Raw genomic sequence first — 21173 nt, forward strand, 5'->3', positions numbered from 1 at the left:
ACATACATATGCTGTATACATAGACTATTTTATTTATTGTCTAATTAAAGGATAGCCTAATAAGTAAAATCATTAATGTTGTTCGTTACTATACATATATGCATACATATATATATAAATATACGCAGTATATATAAAGACGTAAGAGTATAACGCATCTCCACTAGAAGCAAGTGGATAATTATAAGTAGAAGAAGAGACAAACACAAATAGATGTGTAAGCATGACTCTATTGTATCGATGTGCAATTAAGTTTCGGGGATTGAATCAAGGATGTAAGGTAAGAAAATCTTGTCAGACCATTTTTAGAATATTTTGAGAATAACCTTATTTTTTTAAATAACACTCTGAAAAATTTTTAGAGATATTATTTTCTGAGAAAGTTATTTTTAAAATTTTTCTCAAGATATTTCTTTAGATATGTGATTATTCTCGAATTATTTTCAGATATTTTCGAGAATCCTAGAATATTTTCACTTTCCAAGACAATTTTCATCTCATATTAGTAATTCCTAAGGCAATAAGAAATAAGAAAATGGAGAAGATTTGTCATTTATTAAGTGTGTTTCTCATTGACTTCATTAATAACTCGGAAAACATTAGAAAAATTGTTTCGCAAATTATTTTTTGCTTCTCTAATCATGCTATTAAAACGTTATTTAATTTGGAAAATGATTTATTAAATTTGATTGATTTGATTCAGGAGAAGAGATCTGTTTAATGTTTTTTGAACAGCTCAATGAAATGTTTTTAATATTTTTCCCAACACCATTTTAACATCATATAAAAAAGTACATAAAATTGATAACAGAAACATAATCTCGATCGGTTTTTTTCAATTATATATATATTGGACTCTATTTATTCCGTTATTATTTAAACATTCAGATGTGTAATTTAATGGCTTATTAATATACATTAATATACACACACGCATGCATAAACACACGCGTAAATACAATTACTTGTGTACGAGAGAGAGACTTTTTGCTCTACATTTTTTTATTATAATATTTATATTTTTGTACTTTATCATACATACACAATTGCATCTATATGGCAATTAAAAAAATCGCATGTGTTGAATTCTAGTCTTACGTTATTGTTTTTAGACCAATTAAAAGTTGGTTTTAGCTTGATTTTATTTTGGGCAACATCGCATTTCCGCGAAGGAAACCCTCGATATGCGTGTGAATGAGCAAACATTTATGTATACATTTACTTGACTGATTATTTGACTAACGAATTTTTATCTCTCTCTCTTTTCATGTCGTAGGATCAGTAATCGCCGATTAAATCAAGTGGTACTTGATGTTTATGTATGATGATACGAACGAAAAGAATTAAGTCCACGCGTAAAATTGTCTAAAATATATAATTTTAACAAATAATAGAAAAGATAAAAAATTGCATTAATTTAATGATTTTTTTATTCGGCAAATTTCTGCTGTCGAGACATGAAATCTAATGATAAAATGTATATATAGAATAGAATAATTATCTTTCAAATAGAACATATAAACTTCCTGTGCGAGAAAAATTTTTCTTGAAATTGAGACTTGGATTAGTATACTCGTTTTCCTGAAAGAAAGTTATTATTGAGAAAAAGAAGAAAAAATATTAAGGAAAAAGAAATGGAACGAATAGAAAAGCGCAATATATATGCGTATGAGGGAGTTGTACTAGTGTATGTGTAGAGAGCAGTGCATATTATAATAATAATGATAAAAAATCAAGTTCTTTCCTCGATGTGAATGAAAGAAGGCATTTGATTTCGATTCTTTTCTCGAGTCAGGACCATTATAATTATTCATACAAAACTATCGTATTTAGAGATTTTGAGCTTAATCAGATTTTACGTTGATAACGAATTCTAGAATAATAATTGCAAATTCTATAATTGATAATGTTAACAATAAAACAATCAAACTGCGATATGTTGTTTATCGAAACGTGTAGCTTAAACTTCAAGCGTTTATTAGCAACCTTGTATCACGACCAAAGCAGATATTCTTAAGATTTGACATATCTTATTGTTAAAGGAAATCAAATGCACTTTTTTCCTTTCGTATCGCTCACTCTTTGTGCCTGATTGTTAATAATGTTCAAGACTAATGTTGAAGAAAGATATTCAAATGACTGATTTTACAACTTTTTAACTATACAAGTATAAGTTATATTCTCAATTGTCGTTTCAAAAATTTTATAAACAAAAATGATAGAACTTTATTAAATTATAATTGGTATTAAACTGAAGATTTTGCGGTACAGAACGCGAAGAAATTAAATTACCTTAAATCTTAGTTTGATGTTTATTTATCATATTTTATAAAATAAATAAGAATATTAGCGTTATATGTTCTTCTTAGAAACTTTGTAAGTTTTCAGAATGTCAGTGTGTGAATACTTTTCTCCAAAACTAGTCTCGTTTGTTTGCAATTTCTTATCTACTATCTCTTAATTATCTATCAAAATCTTGATTAAAAGATGATCAATTTTCACCGGTCTTCGGAGAGTTTCGCGAGAGATAAATTAAAAAAAAAACTATGAAAATTCAAATTTTCATATAAAATATATATAATCGCGAAGTAAAATTTGTAAGATCGTCGAATTATTGATTTTCGCTTTTCGTGGTATCTAACTAGTAGATAGTACATAATAAAAGAATAGATAAGAAATAAATAAGTGGAATAAAACGGAACACAGAATTGGGCCAATCGAGCCGTAGTGCACGGCATCGTTACTCGTCAATTGTATCTTTAGTCTCCGTAGAATTTTTCTCGTATTCCAATTATCGTCGTTAATTATTGGAATAAAATACATTCAACTCAATCCTATAATTATTCCCGCTTCTCTCTCTCTCTCTCTCTCTCTCTCTCGTTCTTTCTCTTTTGCTAATATTGAAGATAAGGGATGTTAATTACGCTTCGTTTTATCTATTATCATATTTTTTCACTGAAATATATGACAACCTATTATGCTTATCCAAAGTTACCAAATATCTAAAATCCATTTTAGAGCCAATATTAACGTTTATGGAAAAATATTACAATATGAAAGACAACTTATTTTGCTTCAGAGGAAATGTATTTCATGTGTTTTGTTCTTATATATGTTTTGTTCTTACATATTCAATGGAAAATGAGACGGCAGAGATATCGATAAGAAATAAATTTGCTTTGCTATTTTATCATCAAAATATATTTTTATAATATTTTGCGATTATAATAAACGACAAAATAAACTACTCCAAATAAAATGATATGCGAAGAAATTATATGAACGTTATAATATAATCGTGTTACAATTACACGATAAGTTAAAGAATAATCTACGATGTGTACTGCGCGATTCTTTATTTGAAATCTTTAATCGAACAATATTGAGTTTTTGATATTTATTAATTATCGCGCTCGTAAAATGTAATTGCCGTAATTGACGTACGAGATGTTCCTAAAAGTTGCGTAAACTAAATTTTGATGCATTTAAATAGAAATACTACAAAGCTGAATATGTAGCTGCTCTAACATTCTTCAATTCTGATTAATATTATTTTTTGAAACTGCTTATATATCGTATTATAGCGATCGGAAATTCTAGATGAAATTTCTTGATATTTCTCGTTTCTCGTAAACATCGTATGGATCAGATCATCTCATGTATTGGGGTGATTTTATATTTATAAGATTTCTTCTTTCCGTCTCTCGCCGTCCCTCTCTCACGAGTCATTAAATTAAAATCGTTGATCGTCAAGCGAAGAAAAAAAGAAGTCAATCATGATGCTTGCGTCGATTGTTATTAGACTAATATTAATTACACGAAATTCGTTCGTAATTTGAATGCGATGATATCTCGTATACACGTACAGATATGCACATAATGTATATACATATCTGTATTTATATATACATAAGATTATAAAAAATGGATCATTCTGTATATAGCTGTTTGTATTAATCTGTATGCAGATGTGTATATATATATATATATATATATATATATATATATATATATATGTATATTATATGCACAAGTACATACATATAAATGCAAACGAGAATAAAATTATATAAATAAAAAATAAATGTATTTACCTGATACATATATATATATATATATACATATAAGAAGAAGAATAAAAATAATTAATGCTCGCGGGCGAGTTACTAGCGCGATGTTATAATAATATTATCGATATGATATTACATGATGTATTATGCGCGCGGAGAGACGAAATGTGCATAATTATGTGTGCAAAGAGATATCCACGGTGTGGAAGTTTCACATATATATCGCAAGAGGTGTACTAATTTGTTGCTATTCAGTGACGGCGTATTTATTTTCACCTTGATCGTCGGGAATATTTATTTCGCAGCTAACGTGAGAAACGGATTTAACCGCAATCGTATTCCACCACAAACATATTACGTCGCGATCAGAATAACTCGATTTCATATTTTCTGACGTTGAGGAAAAATAGAATAATAGAGATTAATGCATACGAAAAATCGATATTTTTGCGTCTTCCTAATAACTTGAGTTTACTGTTTTCTATTGCTCTCGTTTTTACCTATGCAGTGATGTAAAATTATATTTTAAAATAAAACATTTATATTTTGTAATAAAACTTTGGATATTTTTTTTCTATATTTTTTTCTACATTTAATAATATTGGATATTCATACTTTTTGGTATATTTTGAAAAAAAATGTAAAATTCTATGGTTATTTTATAAATGTTAAGCTTATATTTAATATAATATTCTGATCGCGCGCAAACGCACGATCGATCGATGAGGAAGGAAATGCAAATTAGCTCTTTCAGCTTCTTTATTAAGAGACTTCGTTTTCACATAAACCTTTTGATATTATCGAGTTTACCTATATACATATAATAGATGTTATTATGAGATAGAATCAAGGGTGTTAAATGTGAAAAAGAAAATTATCAGAACTGCTTATGTAAACGATCATCACGGCGCGCATTATACGGACTATAAATAGCAATTGTAATGCGGAGAACTCACCGTCACTGAATATAAACGAGAAAGAAAGTATGTGTGTGTGTGTGTGTATATATATAAGTGTGTATATATATTTATACACACAGATATAAAATGCTATCGATATATATCTATCATTCCATTCGATTCCAAGATGTCGTAAATATATATATTATAGATGCATAAATTTTAAATAATTCACGCGCGTGATAGATCGCCCGGCGAGTAACTCGCACATATGATCGGTCATTAGTCTTTTTGTAAATAAGAATGAATGAATTCATATATGTGACTGTGTGTATATGTGTGAGTATGTATCATTGCTCGCGCGCGCGCGCGCGCGCGTGGCTGCCTCCTACATTATATTTACAATGTCGACGAATAAAGGAAAAACGATTATTCTGCCGAAATGAAGAAATACTTGAAAAAATCCTTTCTGAACATTAGTATTTATTAATATTTATTATCTTTATGATCATAGTAATATATAATCAAGATTTAATCGCAATCGTCGTTTAAAATCGCAATCCAAAATTTGAATATATTGTGAAATAAAATCCGTAGTTTTTTTTATTCTATCAAAATATATTTCTCAACTGATCATTCCAACAAATCAGTTCTTAAATGGTAAAGTTCTATCTTATTTTTCATATTTTAATTAGCACTAATAATTGAATTTTCATATGTTGAGACATATTAATGTATCAATGTTTTCTCGCACAGTATCACTTTATATTTGCTCACGATTTTAAACACTGTATTGATTAGTTTATTATATTAAGAAAAAAATAGTTTATTATAATTAATATAACAAATTTATTTTGATAAATATAAAATAGTAGTGATATATAGCATACATACAAGCTTGACGTTTGAGACAAGTTCAAGTACGAATAATTATATAACAATTCCACAGGCGGACAAAAAAAATTTTTGTCTAATTATAATAAAGTACGCGCATTAAAGACTCTGCTAGCTCGTAAATGCTATTTTTAATTTATTTATATTAATTTTTTAATGAGCCTGTACGTTTGTTAGAAAAAATATATATATATAAATTACGTACATAATGATATAAATTATCATAATTATTTTTAGGTTACATTATTTGCAATTCTTCAGTATTAATTTTCCGTATATTGAGGTATATTACGTCATCTAAGGGCATTGTTAAAGTTGTACGAAGATCAAGTTTCATTGGTATTAAAGTCTTTTCGCATGGCGACACTTCAAATTTGCTCAAAATTTTTACGAATGCTAGTTTCATCTCTAAAAGTCCCAAACGAGTGCCTGCGAAATAGATAACTGTATAATAATCGTATTGTTTTAACAAGATAAAGCACAAAAAATATACACAGAATGTTTTATTATTATCGCTTAAGCGTTTAACGATTCTATGATAACACATTCTATGGTCAATTAGAGTCGATTTTTGTGGCACAGGAAATTTATAAATAATTAACAGTAAAATATAAAAATATTTTTATGAATTAAGATTCAGAGAGGCAAATAATAGATAACGAAATAATATCGATCCTTAAATTAAAATCGATTTTCTCACCTATACATGCACGCGGACCTTCTCCAAATGGAATATAAACGTATGATGGCCTGTCAAATTTATTCTCCTCATTGAATCGCTCTGGATCGAATTTATACGGATTGGGAAAGTATTTTGGTTCGTAATGCAAACCGCGTACCGAGATGAAAACTGGTGTTCCTTTTTCAAATACGAGGTTGTAGTTCGGTATAAGTCTCAACTGTGATACGTTGTAGGTATTCTACTGGCGGATACATTCTCAAAGTTTCAGAGAACACCATATCGAGATACGAAAGCGATGTGATCTAGTAACAAAAAAATACGTCATTTTTATATATTTTATTTATGCTCTTCAATAAGAATCGATCGAGAAGAAAAATAAATCTCTTAATCGATACTTGCCATTTCGTATGTAATTTGTCCATCAAATTTAACAAGCGCCTGAAGAATTTCTTTCCGCAATTTATTTGTATTTCAGGATGCAATGCGAGTTCGTACAACGCAAAACTCAATGTTGTCGCGGAGGTTTCAAAACCGGCCGCAAAGAAAAGTGCTGCTTGTGCTAGTAGATCGTCTTCATTAAACTCTGAAATTAAATTTATTTTCAAACTTTTGTAGGTTCGGCTTCTTTGCTTGTACTGATTAATGTTAATTTTAATCGCTCAAATCTATTGAAGATTCTAATTTTCTATATATGTATTATAGGTTTATATTTACATATTTTTCTCTTTCTCTTTGATTATTTTACTAAATATGATTTTAATGTTAAAGAATTTGTGCAAGAACTTGTGTAATTATCATTATTAGTTAGTGCATTTTGCTTACTAAATCCATCGATGTCTTTATCGCCGTAATTTCTCCTGAATTCGATAAGAATATCGATCAGATCGTTTCTCTTCTCGGCGAATTTCTCGCGTCGAGTAATCGTTTCCCAGAAAACCTTACTCAGGTATGCATCATTCTGCTTGCCGAAAAATGTTAAGCCAGTCAAACGAGCTAGAGTTGGCATGTAAAGTGTCGTGAAAAACTCAAAACTGCGTTCAATTCCAAAGATCATTTTGCCGCACTTATAAAACTCGATGTCCGAATCCTTAAAAGAATTCGTGTTGAGTCCAAAAGCGGTGCTGGCAATCACATCCGTAGAAAATTTGGTAAATAATTCTTTTACCTCCACTATCTTTCCTTTATCTGTCAATAATGTTATTAGTTAATTTAATAACATTTAGCTATGTAAATTTTGTTTAGTATAATTATTATATAAATTCGCAATAAAAATCGTAAAGACTCTAAGTATTATAAATAAAATTGATAAATAATGGGTTGATAAAAGCCGTGCCAAGATCTTGAAGGCAATTAAAAATAAGCAGTTAAAAATAACTAATAAATGTTAATAACAGACGTTTTGTCTCACTTTGAGACGATTCTTATCAGCCCATTATTTATCGATTTTAGCAAGTCAAAACTTCCGCATATAAAATGTGAGAAATTCTTGATATCAAAAACAACTTGTTGTTTATCAAAATTCCATCTAAACAATAGTTTTTAAAACAATAATTTTTAACGAGAGCTATTTAAAGTTGTCGAATTAGCGTACAGGTACAAGATTGTAGATGAGGAGCGAGATGATGCATGAAGCCGCGGAATCACGAAGTATCAAGTCAATCATGTAGACTGTTTTTTTTTTTTTTTCTATTTCACTAAAATTCTATTTTTAAACTCGCGTGATTTTGCGGGCGCGCAAATATTAATATTTACATTTTGTATCAATCTTTCTCGACTCTTAAATGTTTTGCGGAAAGTAATATATTACGGCTATCTACGAATGATGTGTCTCTGTGTTATGTCACTCATTATTAAAGCATATTATACCGGATATGATATTCTTTTTACCACAATGAGTAATGACATCGCAGCACGGAAATCATCATACAGATCGTAATAATATAAGTCTCATTTTACAGCAAAAAAACTCGAGAAGGATGTGGAATGGACTTTGCTTCGCGTGATATATAAAAATGAGAATAATTTTATATACTTTTTGACTTATATGATTTATATTTTATGATGTAATCTTTCAAGAATATATGATTACCATTTAAGATCACTGACTTATAGAGATTCCAAGAGGAGAGCGAGCCACGTTAACCCTCTCTATGGGCCGAATTTTTGTTTTAAATCCTGTCTTGATGTTAATTAAATTTAAATAAATTTTGTTTTAAATTTAAAAAAAATTTGTTTTAAATATTTAAATTGTTTTAAATATTCACTATGTGACTTTCAAGTCACGCGGCCTATAATGTTTGCATAATTATTTGGTAAAATATCGATAAATTGAAATGTGACCTGAAAGTTACACGGGCCCATAGAGCGTTAAAATGAAAGTCATCCAAATTGTGCCCGTTAAAATGAATAATCACATATTATATAAATATATATATATATATATATATATATATATATATATATATATAATTTTATATATTATAAAGTAATTTTTATTGAAAGAAATGCTTTATATTCAGTGTCCCGCGCATTTTAATTATTTAGTATTTATTATTTAGTATTTAGTTAATTATTTAGTAACTTACTTTCCAAATTCAGTGAATCCATATACTCGATTACATTGTTGGCACATTCCTCTATTAAATATAACATCTTCTTTATTTTGCTGGGCGTAAAGAACGGTGTCATTTTCAATCTCAGCATTTTCCATGTTGGATTTTTTAAGAAAAAGAGATTTGCATAACCTAGACGATCATTTACATGCGGCGTTAAATATCGGTCGCAGAAGTGATTAAAGTCCTTCGATAAGATGTTTTTGACGAGTTCTTGATTGCAAATCAGCAAGTAGGGTTTATCAAAAATAAAGAAACCTATGTAAGGTTGCCCCTTTGCTTGATCATAAAACTCCTTTAGTAGATTTCCCGGTGTTTTTTTCCTAAATATACATTCCGCAAAATTGCCCAAGAAAGGTATTGGTGATATTTCCGAAACCCCACGTTTTTTCCAATAGTTGAACTTGCGCGTCATGTAAAGGTAAGCCATTATGGCAAGAGATGTTAGAATTATCATGCCATCCAGGCTCCAGTAGGGCATTATAAACGCCATTTTACACAACTTGTATCTCTAAAAATATAAGATGTAAAAATATCCCATTTACATCTTTTTGAAAAATAGTGTTAACCGATCAATATATTCAGCAATCTTTAAAAAAAAAGAAAATGGAATAATTCTAAGTGTCATTGCATGAAATTATATGGAAAAATGTCTACGAGTGTTGAATGAAGACAATAGAAACTCTTATATTTTTAAGCTCACAAGGGGAAACTGCAGAACTTTAGAGTTGTTAATTCTACTAGAAACAGCCGACGATATAGGCGAACATTTTTACTTAACGTTAAAGAACATTGTTTAATTACAGAATCTGAATCGTAATCCGTTCACTAAACAATTGAGATGCGGCACCTTAGTTTTTTTACATTTGTGACATTGTTTTAACAACTATGCTGATTATCGAACAAACTACTTAACTACTTAAACTCGTCAATCTTCAATCACTTGCTCACTATTGCCAGATTAAAATCAAAGTGTTCGCGGACACTCTTTATATACCTCGGATTGTCATAATTCTTGGTATATGAATCAATTAAACTTCAAAAGAATTGATTGCCCGGAATAAAATTTCGAAACAGTTTGTTCATTTTCCTATACTCTCATATACTTGCAAGATTAATAAATCCGTGAAATATCAAGCGAGTCTATTGAGGGAAGAGAAGAGACACTGAATATTCCATTTAATTAACCTTTATAAAATATTCTAAATTATTACGTGTGCTAAAAATTAATGAGTCAGCGATTTGCTGGTGTAAGACCGTTGTAAGACCGTTAATATGTACATTCCATAATAAATATATAAATATAATAAAGATAAATTTAATAATAGAAATTCTTTTTAGATAAATGGTACAAAATTACATTTTTTATCTTCTACTGTAGTCCAAAATGAAATTTTATTAACTATTTACATTTTACTGATTATCTCGAATACGTGCACTACAAACTCACAAGCTTAATTTTACAAATGCCACTCTAGAAAAAAATTTCACTATAAAAAAGTTATGACTCATTATTATTTTTATTATAACGAAATAACATAATTAAAAAATTTGACTTTAAAGTTTTTCCACTCGCTCTTTGATTCTAAATAATATAATTATCATTAGATTTATAATTATTATCAAACTAATTTTACAAATAAAATGATTAATCCAACGTCTAAGTGTAATGCTGACACGTATGCTCTTGACTTTCGAATGCTATTAAGGCGGAACCTGTGGTCTTTTATAATCAATTTCCCCACTTACTTTTTCAAGAATATACGGGTGACCTAAAAATCCCAAAACAATCAAATATCTCGGTTAGTCCAAGGTGTAGATATAATGCTCTTGACACGTGTACTTTTGACTTTCGAATGCTTTTAAGGCGAAACCGGTGGTCTTTTATAATCGATTTCCCTACTTACTTTTTCAAGAATATACGGGTGACCCAAAAGTCCCAGAACAGTGAAATATCTCGAAAATAAAAAATTTTTGAAAAAAATGTTTAAATAAAAGTTGTAGGGTTTTAAATGGCACATTGAATAGCAATGTTAGTGACTTTAAATAGTATTGTTGTAATCACGTAAAAACCACAATAAAAATTTTAAATAAAAATCCTCATTTTGATTACATATTTTACTCATCTTATAACTTATCTTATATATATGTATAAATTTATTGTTTAATAAATTTTGTGAATATGTATTCTGTTTTGTGCATATGTTATACTCACAATAACTTTATCATGTAATGATAAGTTCTATTATTTATCCAGATTTTTTTCAATTGTCATACTTATCTATTATATATAGTTACATTTATTATCTTATTATCATAATATGCAAAAAATGATATTTAGTTTGATAATAATGGTGCAATGTAGGACCTGATTTTTACTTTCCAGATTTTGCTTGCATATTAACCTTAATTCCGTAAAGATTTTTTCCGCACTTTAAATTAATTTTAGATGAAGAAGAAGCCTCCAAAAATAGAAAATAAAATTTATGGGTTCACAAAACATGGATGTAAAACGGAGAGTGAATTTTTACAAAATTTATTAATGAATAAAATATTTGATAACTATGAAATAAAATAAACATCTAAAATTTAAAAAAAGTTGTGTGAAAGATAATTGTGTCATTATTTTGATGTTTTTAAAGAGTTATATATTTAGTTGAGATTGTTTCCGTTCCATATTGTCGAAAATATTGTCGAAATATTGCGAACAATATCGGCGATGTCGGCACGGACACGGAATATAAATACTTGCATTTAATTATAGAATCGAATCTAGCAGTCCGTGTACGGACGTGCACGATGTGAATACAGTATAAGTATAGACTTTTAAAGTGTAAACCTGAGACATGCCTACCATATCTATGCCTACCATAATGTTCAAATAATTAAAATAGATAAAGAAAAATTCTGAAAAAATTCAGAAGGTATAAGTTTATACCTTCTATTAAGTCTACAAAAAAAAATTTTTGAAATTATTTATTTAAATATTTTTTTATAACAAATATATAATATAAAAGCGCTCTTCATGCACCGATTTGATTAAAAAGAAATCATAAATTTTTAATGAATTGATGAAAATTAAAATTTCCAAATGAAAATTAAAAGATGACAAAACAAAGAAGAAAATACAATTATTTTAGAAAAAAAATACTTGTAATAATAATAAGTTCAATTAAGTCGGAACCATATATTTTTATGAAAAACAAAATTTCACTTATCTACACGAAATACTAACAAAAACTGTAAACGTGGGACTTTTATGTCCACGCATTCCATGATTTTATCACTTCTGTTTGAAAGTGAACTGTGCTAAGATAATGATATCTGCCTTTTCTAGAAACCTATATTATATCAAATGTATAGTCTGATAGAGCTGTCAATTAAATATGTTATGTTAATATTAATTTTAAATAAGTGCATGTTATTATTTCTTGTGTCCACGATTAGTAGAAATGTTTTATATATATGTTTTAAATATATACATATACATATATATATATATATATATATATATATATATATATATATATAAAATTAATTGCTCATTTATTTCCATACTGTTTGTTTATCCATAGTTGTTCCATAATGTAACGCAAAAATGTATAATATAAAGACATATCTATGTAAATATATTTATGCAATAAGATAGATTCATCAATATTTTTTGCTTATATAAAGATTCAAAGAACAGGAATTGCTTATTATTCTACATTTATTTTGTAGTGCATTAGCAAAATTTTTTATTTTATAAGTTAATTGGATTTTTTTCATTAAATTTACGGTTTTAATTTAAAAAATTGTAGAATTATACATAATTTTCATATTAAATATTGATATAATATGATATTATGTATATTCTTTGATCAAATATTTTTTTCACGAGAATATGATAAAATATATAGTATGATTTAAGTATTTTGCGGGCAATTATTTGCGTTCTTACAGATAAAGATGGCACTCGTACAAAATCTTAAGCAAGTGTCGTTCTTTCTCTCCCTTATTCTCCTTAAAACATTTACTAATTGTTGACAATTAAATCTTTTTTATGCAATTATTTAGTTTTATTAATAATAATATTAATTTATCTTTTTGCATAGTACGTTGTTAATAAATAATTTTTTATAATAAATTATTCACAACATTTTCTGTTTCAATCTACGCAGTTATAAGAAAATGAGCTCTCATATGGTAGGTTAAGATATATGCATATTTTTTGCATGTTTGCATCTAATTTTACATTCAATTTTTTTGCATCAATATCGTGCAAAAAAATAATTTATGAACATTATAAATAAGTCTTACATGTCAATATTTTCATATACTATGTTGCATTATTATAATTACATACTATGTTTCTCTCTTCGAATGTAGAATTAGCTTATATAATGTTATAATAAATTGCTAAATATTTATTAATAAAATCTAATTTTTAAACAAATGTAAGAAGACTCTTCATAGATATATGTAATTTTGTAGAAAATTTTATAGATATAGATAATTTCTTTGTATTGCGATTCTTTAACTGTCTGTATCAACTAGCTGACAAGTAGTAGCTTCTTTTTTATCTTAAATTTAAACAAAATCAATATATTTACAGTCAATCTTTCACTTAATAATCTTTTACTATATACTTTTATTCAGTTACTACATATCAACATATAAATGTGATTATTATTTTCTTTTTATTTTTAAACTTTTTTATTCTTAAACTTTTATCTTAATATTTATAGTAAGTCAAATGTCAATTTATAAAATCTAATTTCTTAATTAATGTATCTCTGAACCGAGATCATACAAAATTAACTTTAATCTAACTTTGTAAAGGGACTTTTATATTCGAAGAATTTTCGTCACTCTGAAAAAACCAAGAGTCTTTCCACTCCTAAAGAAATCTCTCATCTCGTGGCCTTGGCATCGCCGCTATCTTAAACCACAAACGTCATATATATATATATATATATATATATATATATATATATATATATATATATAGTAGAAATGTTTTATATATATATGTTTTAAATATATATATATATATATATATATATATATATATATATATATATAACTATGGATAAACAAACAGTATGGAAATAAATGAGCAATTAATTTTATAAAAGGTAATAAATATAAAATAAACAAAATAATGAATTATTGCAAATATAATATTATAAGAATAATTTTTATCATATACAAATTCCGCAAAATATACGTATTATTAATCGCAGACTAAAATAATTTATCTAGCAAAAAATCGTAATACATTTTAATTTGTTAATAATTAATTTAGAGATCCAAAAAGACAAGAAATACTTATTATTCTACATTTACTGCGTTAAACTTTCTTACATATTTTTTCTTAAGTTTCATTTTTCTTAATTATTGTTGAATACTATATAATTATTGATTTAACGAAAGATATCAACATCCTGATAAAACTACGAGCGTAAACAATTTTTTTAGCAGGTATGAATTTTAAAGGTATGCAATTTGTACTTGTAGTAATAATATAAACAATTTAATTAATTTCTTGATAAATTTACAGTTTATTTATTAAAAATATATTTGTTGCAATATTTCAGAATTCGTCAGTTTTTCTTTTTTGTTTTTTTTTGTTTTTTTTTTGTTTTTTTTTGTTTTTTTATTTGATGAAAGAGCTCTTTACAATTATTGATACAGTATAGAAAAAAATTTTCTAAGCTATTTTTTAGATCTCTTTTTTATTTTTTTTTGTGTTTTTGCTATATCTTTTCTATCATTTCTTATTTCTCTATAACTTATATGAATGATATGTTGCTCACATAAATTGCCGACTTGAAAAATTACAGAAAATTGCTGACAAATAGTACATTAAATAGTATGAATATTACTGTTTACCTGAGGAAACAATAAATTAATATTCATAATGAACGTATTTTCTTACTTTGTAAGTCCAAATTAAATTTGTCCAGTTTTTCGTTGAAAAAGAAGTTTGTATAACAACAATGGAATATATGTTGTAAAAAGTATATTATAAAATGATAATTACAAATAAGATAAATTATTTTAAACTTATCTTAATTATTATTATTATACAAATTATGTCTTATTTATTTGACTGTGTTATAGAAGGTGTTTTGTATATTTTTCTTTCCTATCATATTTGATGAACACTTCAAAAATAAATAATTTGTGGAAGTTTGCAATTTTTGAAAGTATAAGAAATAATTATGCAAGTTAGTCTAAGTTTAGTTCAAGTTAATAATTAAAATAAATATATTGTGTTTGCAACAGAAAATCGAATAATACATTGTTATGTATATATAATACTGATTGTTTATTTTATAATGATTGTTTCGCGTGCAAATATATAACGATGTAACAAGAAATGTTTTTTTCATTTTGAATATAATTTAAAAATGATTAATTATTTTTAAAAAAATTTTTAATCTGTAGTTATATCAAAATAATTAGTTTATTTATAAAAGGTAAGATATCGAGATATATTTAGTCTTATATATTTATTTTTATTATATATATACATATACCATATATAATAATATATATACATATTTTAATATATACAATATACATACATATTTTAATATTTAAAGAATTCTGATACGATAAAGACAAATCTTATTGTTAATGTTAAAAATAGCATTTACTTCTCTTTTCTCTTTCTTTCTCTCTTTCACATTTTTAAATAGATTTCTTATATCCTTACATTCTTATATTTTAAGTCTATTGTTTAACGTATTCATTGAATCGCGTTCTCTAATTATAAAAAAAAAAGAATTATAAAAAATATAAGTCAAATCGTTTATAATTTCTGTGTGGTTTAGACTAAAATTACTCTTTTATCAAATTCTAATTAACTATTAATTCTTTGGATATTAAGATATACACCTCCATTTATTGGTGACGTCAAAGTACCTTTTGGATTAAGTACCATTGGTATCAAAGTTCTTTCGCTGGGTGTAAATTCGTATTTGTTCAAAATTGTAATAAGCCCAAGTTTCGCTTGCAATAATCCCAAACGAGTACCTATAAAATGCGTAATGATAACAAAAATTATTAAGAAAATTTTTTAGTATACTAAATGTTATGTTTTTGCAATGTTTTACAATTAAAAATGTAAATGTTATACATATATATAAATTAAAAATTTAATTGCAGTATTTAAATCAGTACTACTGTATAGATACATAACAATATTAATGTTAAATAAGTATTTTTATTGCAGATTTATAAAATTTATTTATTTTATAATCGACTATTTACTCTGTTTAAAAATCTCTTACTGACAATGAGTTTGTTCTGAGAAATAAGTAATTTCAAAATAATTTTAATGATATTTATAATTCATGTAAAAAAATATAATTTTTTTCGAAATGCATAGCTATATTTGATATGTATTTGGAAATATGTCGATAAAATTAATTGATTATATTTTATTATTAAATCGATCTCCTTACCTATGCATGCGCGTGGGCCTTCTCCGAATGGAAAGTAGACGCATGACGGTCTATTACGTTTGTTCTCTTCATTGAATCGCTCCGGATCGAATTTATGCGGATCGGGAAAGTATTCGGGATCATAATGCATGCCGAGCATCGATATATAAACTGGCGTACCCTTCTCAAGAATTAGATCAGAATTCGGCATCTTGTAAGTCTGCGTTGCCACGCGATCCAAGAACGGCAATGTCGGGTACATCCTTAGTTCTTCGGATACCACCATGTCGAGATACGGTAGCGATAATACCTGATAAAATCAAATAAATCGAGAGCATCTTCAGATGCGTAAACTCAATATAAGATTTAATCATGAATAAGATAAATTTTTTAAGAGAGTATAACTTGACGATTATATTAATAATATTTGCGTCTCGTTTGTTTTATAATTCTTTAATAGCAGGCAGTAATATATGTATCACGTTTTCGCTTACCATGTCATATGTGATCTTGTTATCGTTTTCGTCAAGCGCATTATGAATCTCCTTCCTAAGTTTATCCTGAATTTCTGGATGTATTGCGAGTTCGTACAAAGTAAAAGCCATCATTGACGAAGAAGGTTCATAACCACCAAGGAAAAAAATGACTGCTTGCGCTACTAGGTCGTCATCATCAAATTCTAAAATTTCATTCATTTTTTAAATCTTTGAATTATTGTTAACTTTCTTTGTTTCTGTCCCTCTTTTTTTATTAAATTAATTTTTTTTTTATTAAATATAGTTAAAAATGTTTCATGCACGCTCTTCTCATAAAGAGTCATCATCGTTACATTCAACTTACTGAATTCGCCTATATTCTGATGACCGTAAGTTTTTTTTAGTTCGATAAGTATATCTATGAGATCGTTTCTCTTTATGCCAGACTCCATACGATGAGCCATCGTCTCCCAGAAAGCTTTGCGTAAGAAAATGCTGGTATCCTTGCCGAATGTTTTTAAATGGACCAAACGGGCTATATTTGGGATAAAAAACGCCGCGAGCATCTCGAAACCGCGGATATAATTAAAATCGAAAATCTTTTTACCGTACTTTCGGAATTCAGCATCCGGATTATTTAACGAGTTTACATTGAGTCCATATGCAATGCTGCCAATTATGTCGGTGGTGAATTTGGCGCTTATATCTTTCGCGTCTATCTCTTTTCTTATACCTGTCGGCAATGAATGAAAATATTTATAGCTGAGATTTCCATTTTTATAATTATTACTACTATAATGTTGATCTATAAGATTATAATAATAATAATAATATAATTATAATAATAATAATATTAGTATAATAATAATCTTATAGAGCATTACAAAAATACTTATAAATTATGAGAAAGATATAAATATCGTGCGTATGAAATATATATTTCGTATTTTATTATGTCATTTTTATTTTTATATGCAAAATGAACAAAAAAAATTGATTTATTTATCGCAATTCTTATCGTAAAATTCTTTACGTCTCGACATTATGTATAATATTTAATAAATCCTTTTGAGTACATACCGTTCACTTCTAAAGATTCTAAATACGTGTCTAGATTCGCAACGCATTCAATCATCAATTCATACATTTTCTTCATTTTGCCGGACGTGAAGACTGGCGTCAACTTTGTTCGTAACATCTTCCAATCCGGATTTTTTAGGAAGAAGAGATTGGCATAACCCAAACGATCATTCGGATCAGGCGAACCGTATCGATCGGCAAAATAATTAAAATCCTTTACTAAAACATTCTTGACGATTTCTCGATCGCGAACCATCAAGCAAGGCTTGTCAAAAATGAAGAAGCCAATGTAAGGTAGTCCCTTCGCTTGATCGTAAAGATCTTTCATGAAATAGCCGGCAGATTTTTTTAAAAACAAGCAGTGCATGAAATTGCCAAAAAATGGCGTCGGCGTTATATCCACAACGTTTCGTTTTTTCCAATAATTGAATTTACGAGTCATATAAAGGTAGGCGATTATGATAAGAGTCGTTAGAACTATTATGCCATCCAGACCCCAATAAGCCGTAATGAATGCCATTTTAAAGTGTTTATAAAAAAATATTCTATTTATCTGTAAAGGTTAAAAAATTAAATTTATCGACTTGCAAATAAATTTTTAATAATAATATGCTAGTAGTAATATTGTCTTTAATATTTTTGTTGATGTTATTGCATTATTGTATCACTATTTCTTTTAAATCATGAATTTAAAAATGATAGAATTATATGTAAACGCGATTATAATATTTAACATTATTAATTAAACAAAATAAAACCGACATATATTTTTCCTAAATTATAACATGCTTTTATTCCTTTATTAGAGAAAAACATTTTTATTTTTTTATGATAGACTTATCTTTCTATGACAGAACATATCTAAGCGATTAAATCGGTGAGATATATGATCTTTTACGCATATTTATCTTAACTGTAAATCATTGTCAGTAGAAGCACATAATTTGTGCATTCGATGCTTATTTATACATTAAATTCGTTGTTTCGAGATTTTTTGAAAGTTTTTTATGATCTCTTTTCTCAGCGAATTAATTAAATATCGATAATTATCTTTAATAATTAATTAAATGTCAATAATTGTCCTACAAGCATCTTTTTGATAATATTATATTCTATATGCTTTTTGCAAATTTCTAAATCTATTTTTATTTTTATCTTTTCCATCATAATGTTTATCACATTTCTAGTAGTTTTCAATAATTATGTCAATTTCTGAAAAAAAAGTATTATTAAAGGATCAATTTTTGATCTTTTTCAAAATCTATAGAAAATCTTTTTTAAAAGCTTGAAACATTATTATTGAAAAAAGTATAATAAAGACGATCTATAAAAATAGCGTCTATAGTCTATGGTAATAAATATATATAAAATTTTTATTTAAAATTTTCAGTTAAAATCTAAAAACAAAAATATATGTCGGTATTATATAATATCTTTTCTATACGGCGTCAAAGTAAAATATTCTCGTAAAAAATTTGCTTTTAATAACTTACGTAGAATAGAATGTTTTCAAACACCGAAGTTATTGTCTGAATCGTTATGATATTACTTATTGCAGTGACAGACTAAACTGAAGAAATATACGTCAAAGTTATTTATATGCTTCTCACAATATTATTGACGCATAATTATCACTAATCGCACATCGGACATTCTTTACATAATTCTTACTTATGATATCTATCGAGCTATATTATCTTGATTGTTTAAAAAATAATCAATCTTTTTCAAAACGATAATTAAACAACAATTATTGTTTTATTAATTGCAACTGTAATTAACTAAATGTAATTAAATAAATGTAATTAATATTTTGATGTTTTTTTTTTCAGAAAAAATAAATATATATCATTAAGTATTCAAGAACATCAATACGCAATTAATAATCCATAAGGAATAACACTTATTCATGAAGCAAACTCTTTTCAACTACTATGTCATTGCAATGCGATAAACACTTTTATATCTTCATTTACGTAATAGAAAGCTTATTATTAGCTATCATATGGATATAAAATGGCATTAATGTTTTTATTATAGATTATCTTTGATGATAATAAAAATTTTCAAAGCATATTTCAAAGATCAATCTGATGAATTTTTTTTTTTATTTATTGTACTATCGTTAATTGCGAAATTTATAGTTAGATACGCTGAGTACATATATACATTATTCTAAAAACACTGCAATGCCAAGCATATTTAAAAATCACTATGTTAAATAATTAGAGTGTGTCATATCACTATGTTAAAATGATTAGAGTGGTAACACATGTTTCATTTATTTATAGAAATTTTTCACATACATTTTTTCTTTTTATTCTTACATATATTATCCATTGCACGTATACAGTAGCTGAACAAACCAAGGCTTTAACCTAACGTAAGACTCGTTTATAAATAAGACAAATATTTTAATTAAGTGATTGATTATATTGATAATATTTGAATTTTGTTTGCTATAAAAATTTATTGATAGTAAAGAATAATTTAAAGCAGTCATTAAATCATATGCAATCTTGTTGTTCGTTAGCAAGTGCATTAAAAAATTTTTTACCATAAATAAATTTATAATATTTTTTTATATAATATAACCTTTGCGCCATATATACATATATATATATATATATATATATATATATATATATGTATACATGTTATAATCTTATTAATATATGTGCTCGTTATTTGTGTGATAGGACTCATGTAAGTAATCCATATTATTCTTCGAAAAGGGCGATCATTTTCTATATCTATTTAATCTATTTATAAACGTCGAAGTAAGTGTAATTTATCGTGTTCTTGCAAGTAATTGCTATGTATGATAATGAACTAAATAATAAAGGATAAAAGCAATGGTGGAGCAAAGCGTTGAAATAAACAATTTATAATAAATAACATTTATTATTTATGATTTGCAAAATTAAAAAATTGCTGATTTTCTTTTCCCTCTCTCAATCTAAGTATTTTAAATCAGTATTTGAACACATCGTTGTTTTTTCTTTTTCCTATGAAATAAATTAA

The 21173-nt window shown here is 26.8% G+C and overlaps 1 protein-coding gene and 1 long non-coding RNA gene across 2 annotated transcripts; one reads left to right on the top strand and one right to left on the bottom strand.

Moving 5' to 3' along the window:
- Nucleotides 1-8: 8 nt before the first annotated feature.
- LOC126851444 (uncharacterized) lies at nucleotides 9-5412 on the top strand. The gene is made up of 2 exons (XR_007687672.1): nucleotides 9-280; nucleotides 448-5412. It is a non-coding gene; the product is annotated as an uncharacterized LOC126851444 (long non-coding RNA).
- A 674-nt stretch (nucleotides 5413-6086) lies between these two features.
- Nucleotides 6087-20068, bottom strand: LOC126851625 (uncharacterized). Its single transcript, XM_050595774.1, is given in 14 exon segments — nucleotides 6087-6292; nucleotides 6564-6751; nucleotides 6753-6847; nucleotides 6945-7009; nucleotides 7012-7128; nucleotides 7368-7730; nucleotides 9131-9668; nucleotides 10795-10858; nucleotides 16012-16183; nucleotides 16615-16903; nucleotides 17088-17272; nucleotides 17434-17802; nucleotides 18150-18702; nucleotides 19643-20068. Coding segments are annotated over 13 exon segments (3156 nt in total). The 5' UTR covers nucleotides 18670-18702; nucleotides 19643-20068; the 3' UTR covers nucleotides 6087-6101.
- Nucleotides 20069-21173: the final 1105 nt, after the last annotated feature.

Source organism: Cataglyphis hispanica, chromosome 8 (assembly GCF_021464435.1).
Source record: "Cataglyphis hispanica isolate Lineage 1 chromosome 8, ULB_Chis1_1.0, whole genome shotgun sequence".
Lineage (NCBI taxonomy): Eukaryota > Metazoa > Arthropoda > Insecta > Hymenoptera > Formicidae > Cataglyphis > Cataglyphis hispanica.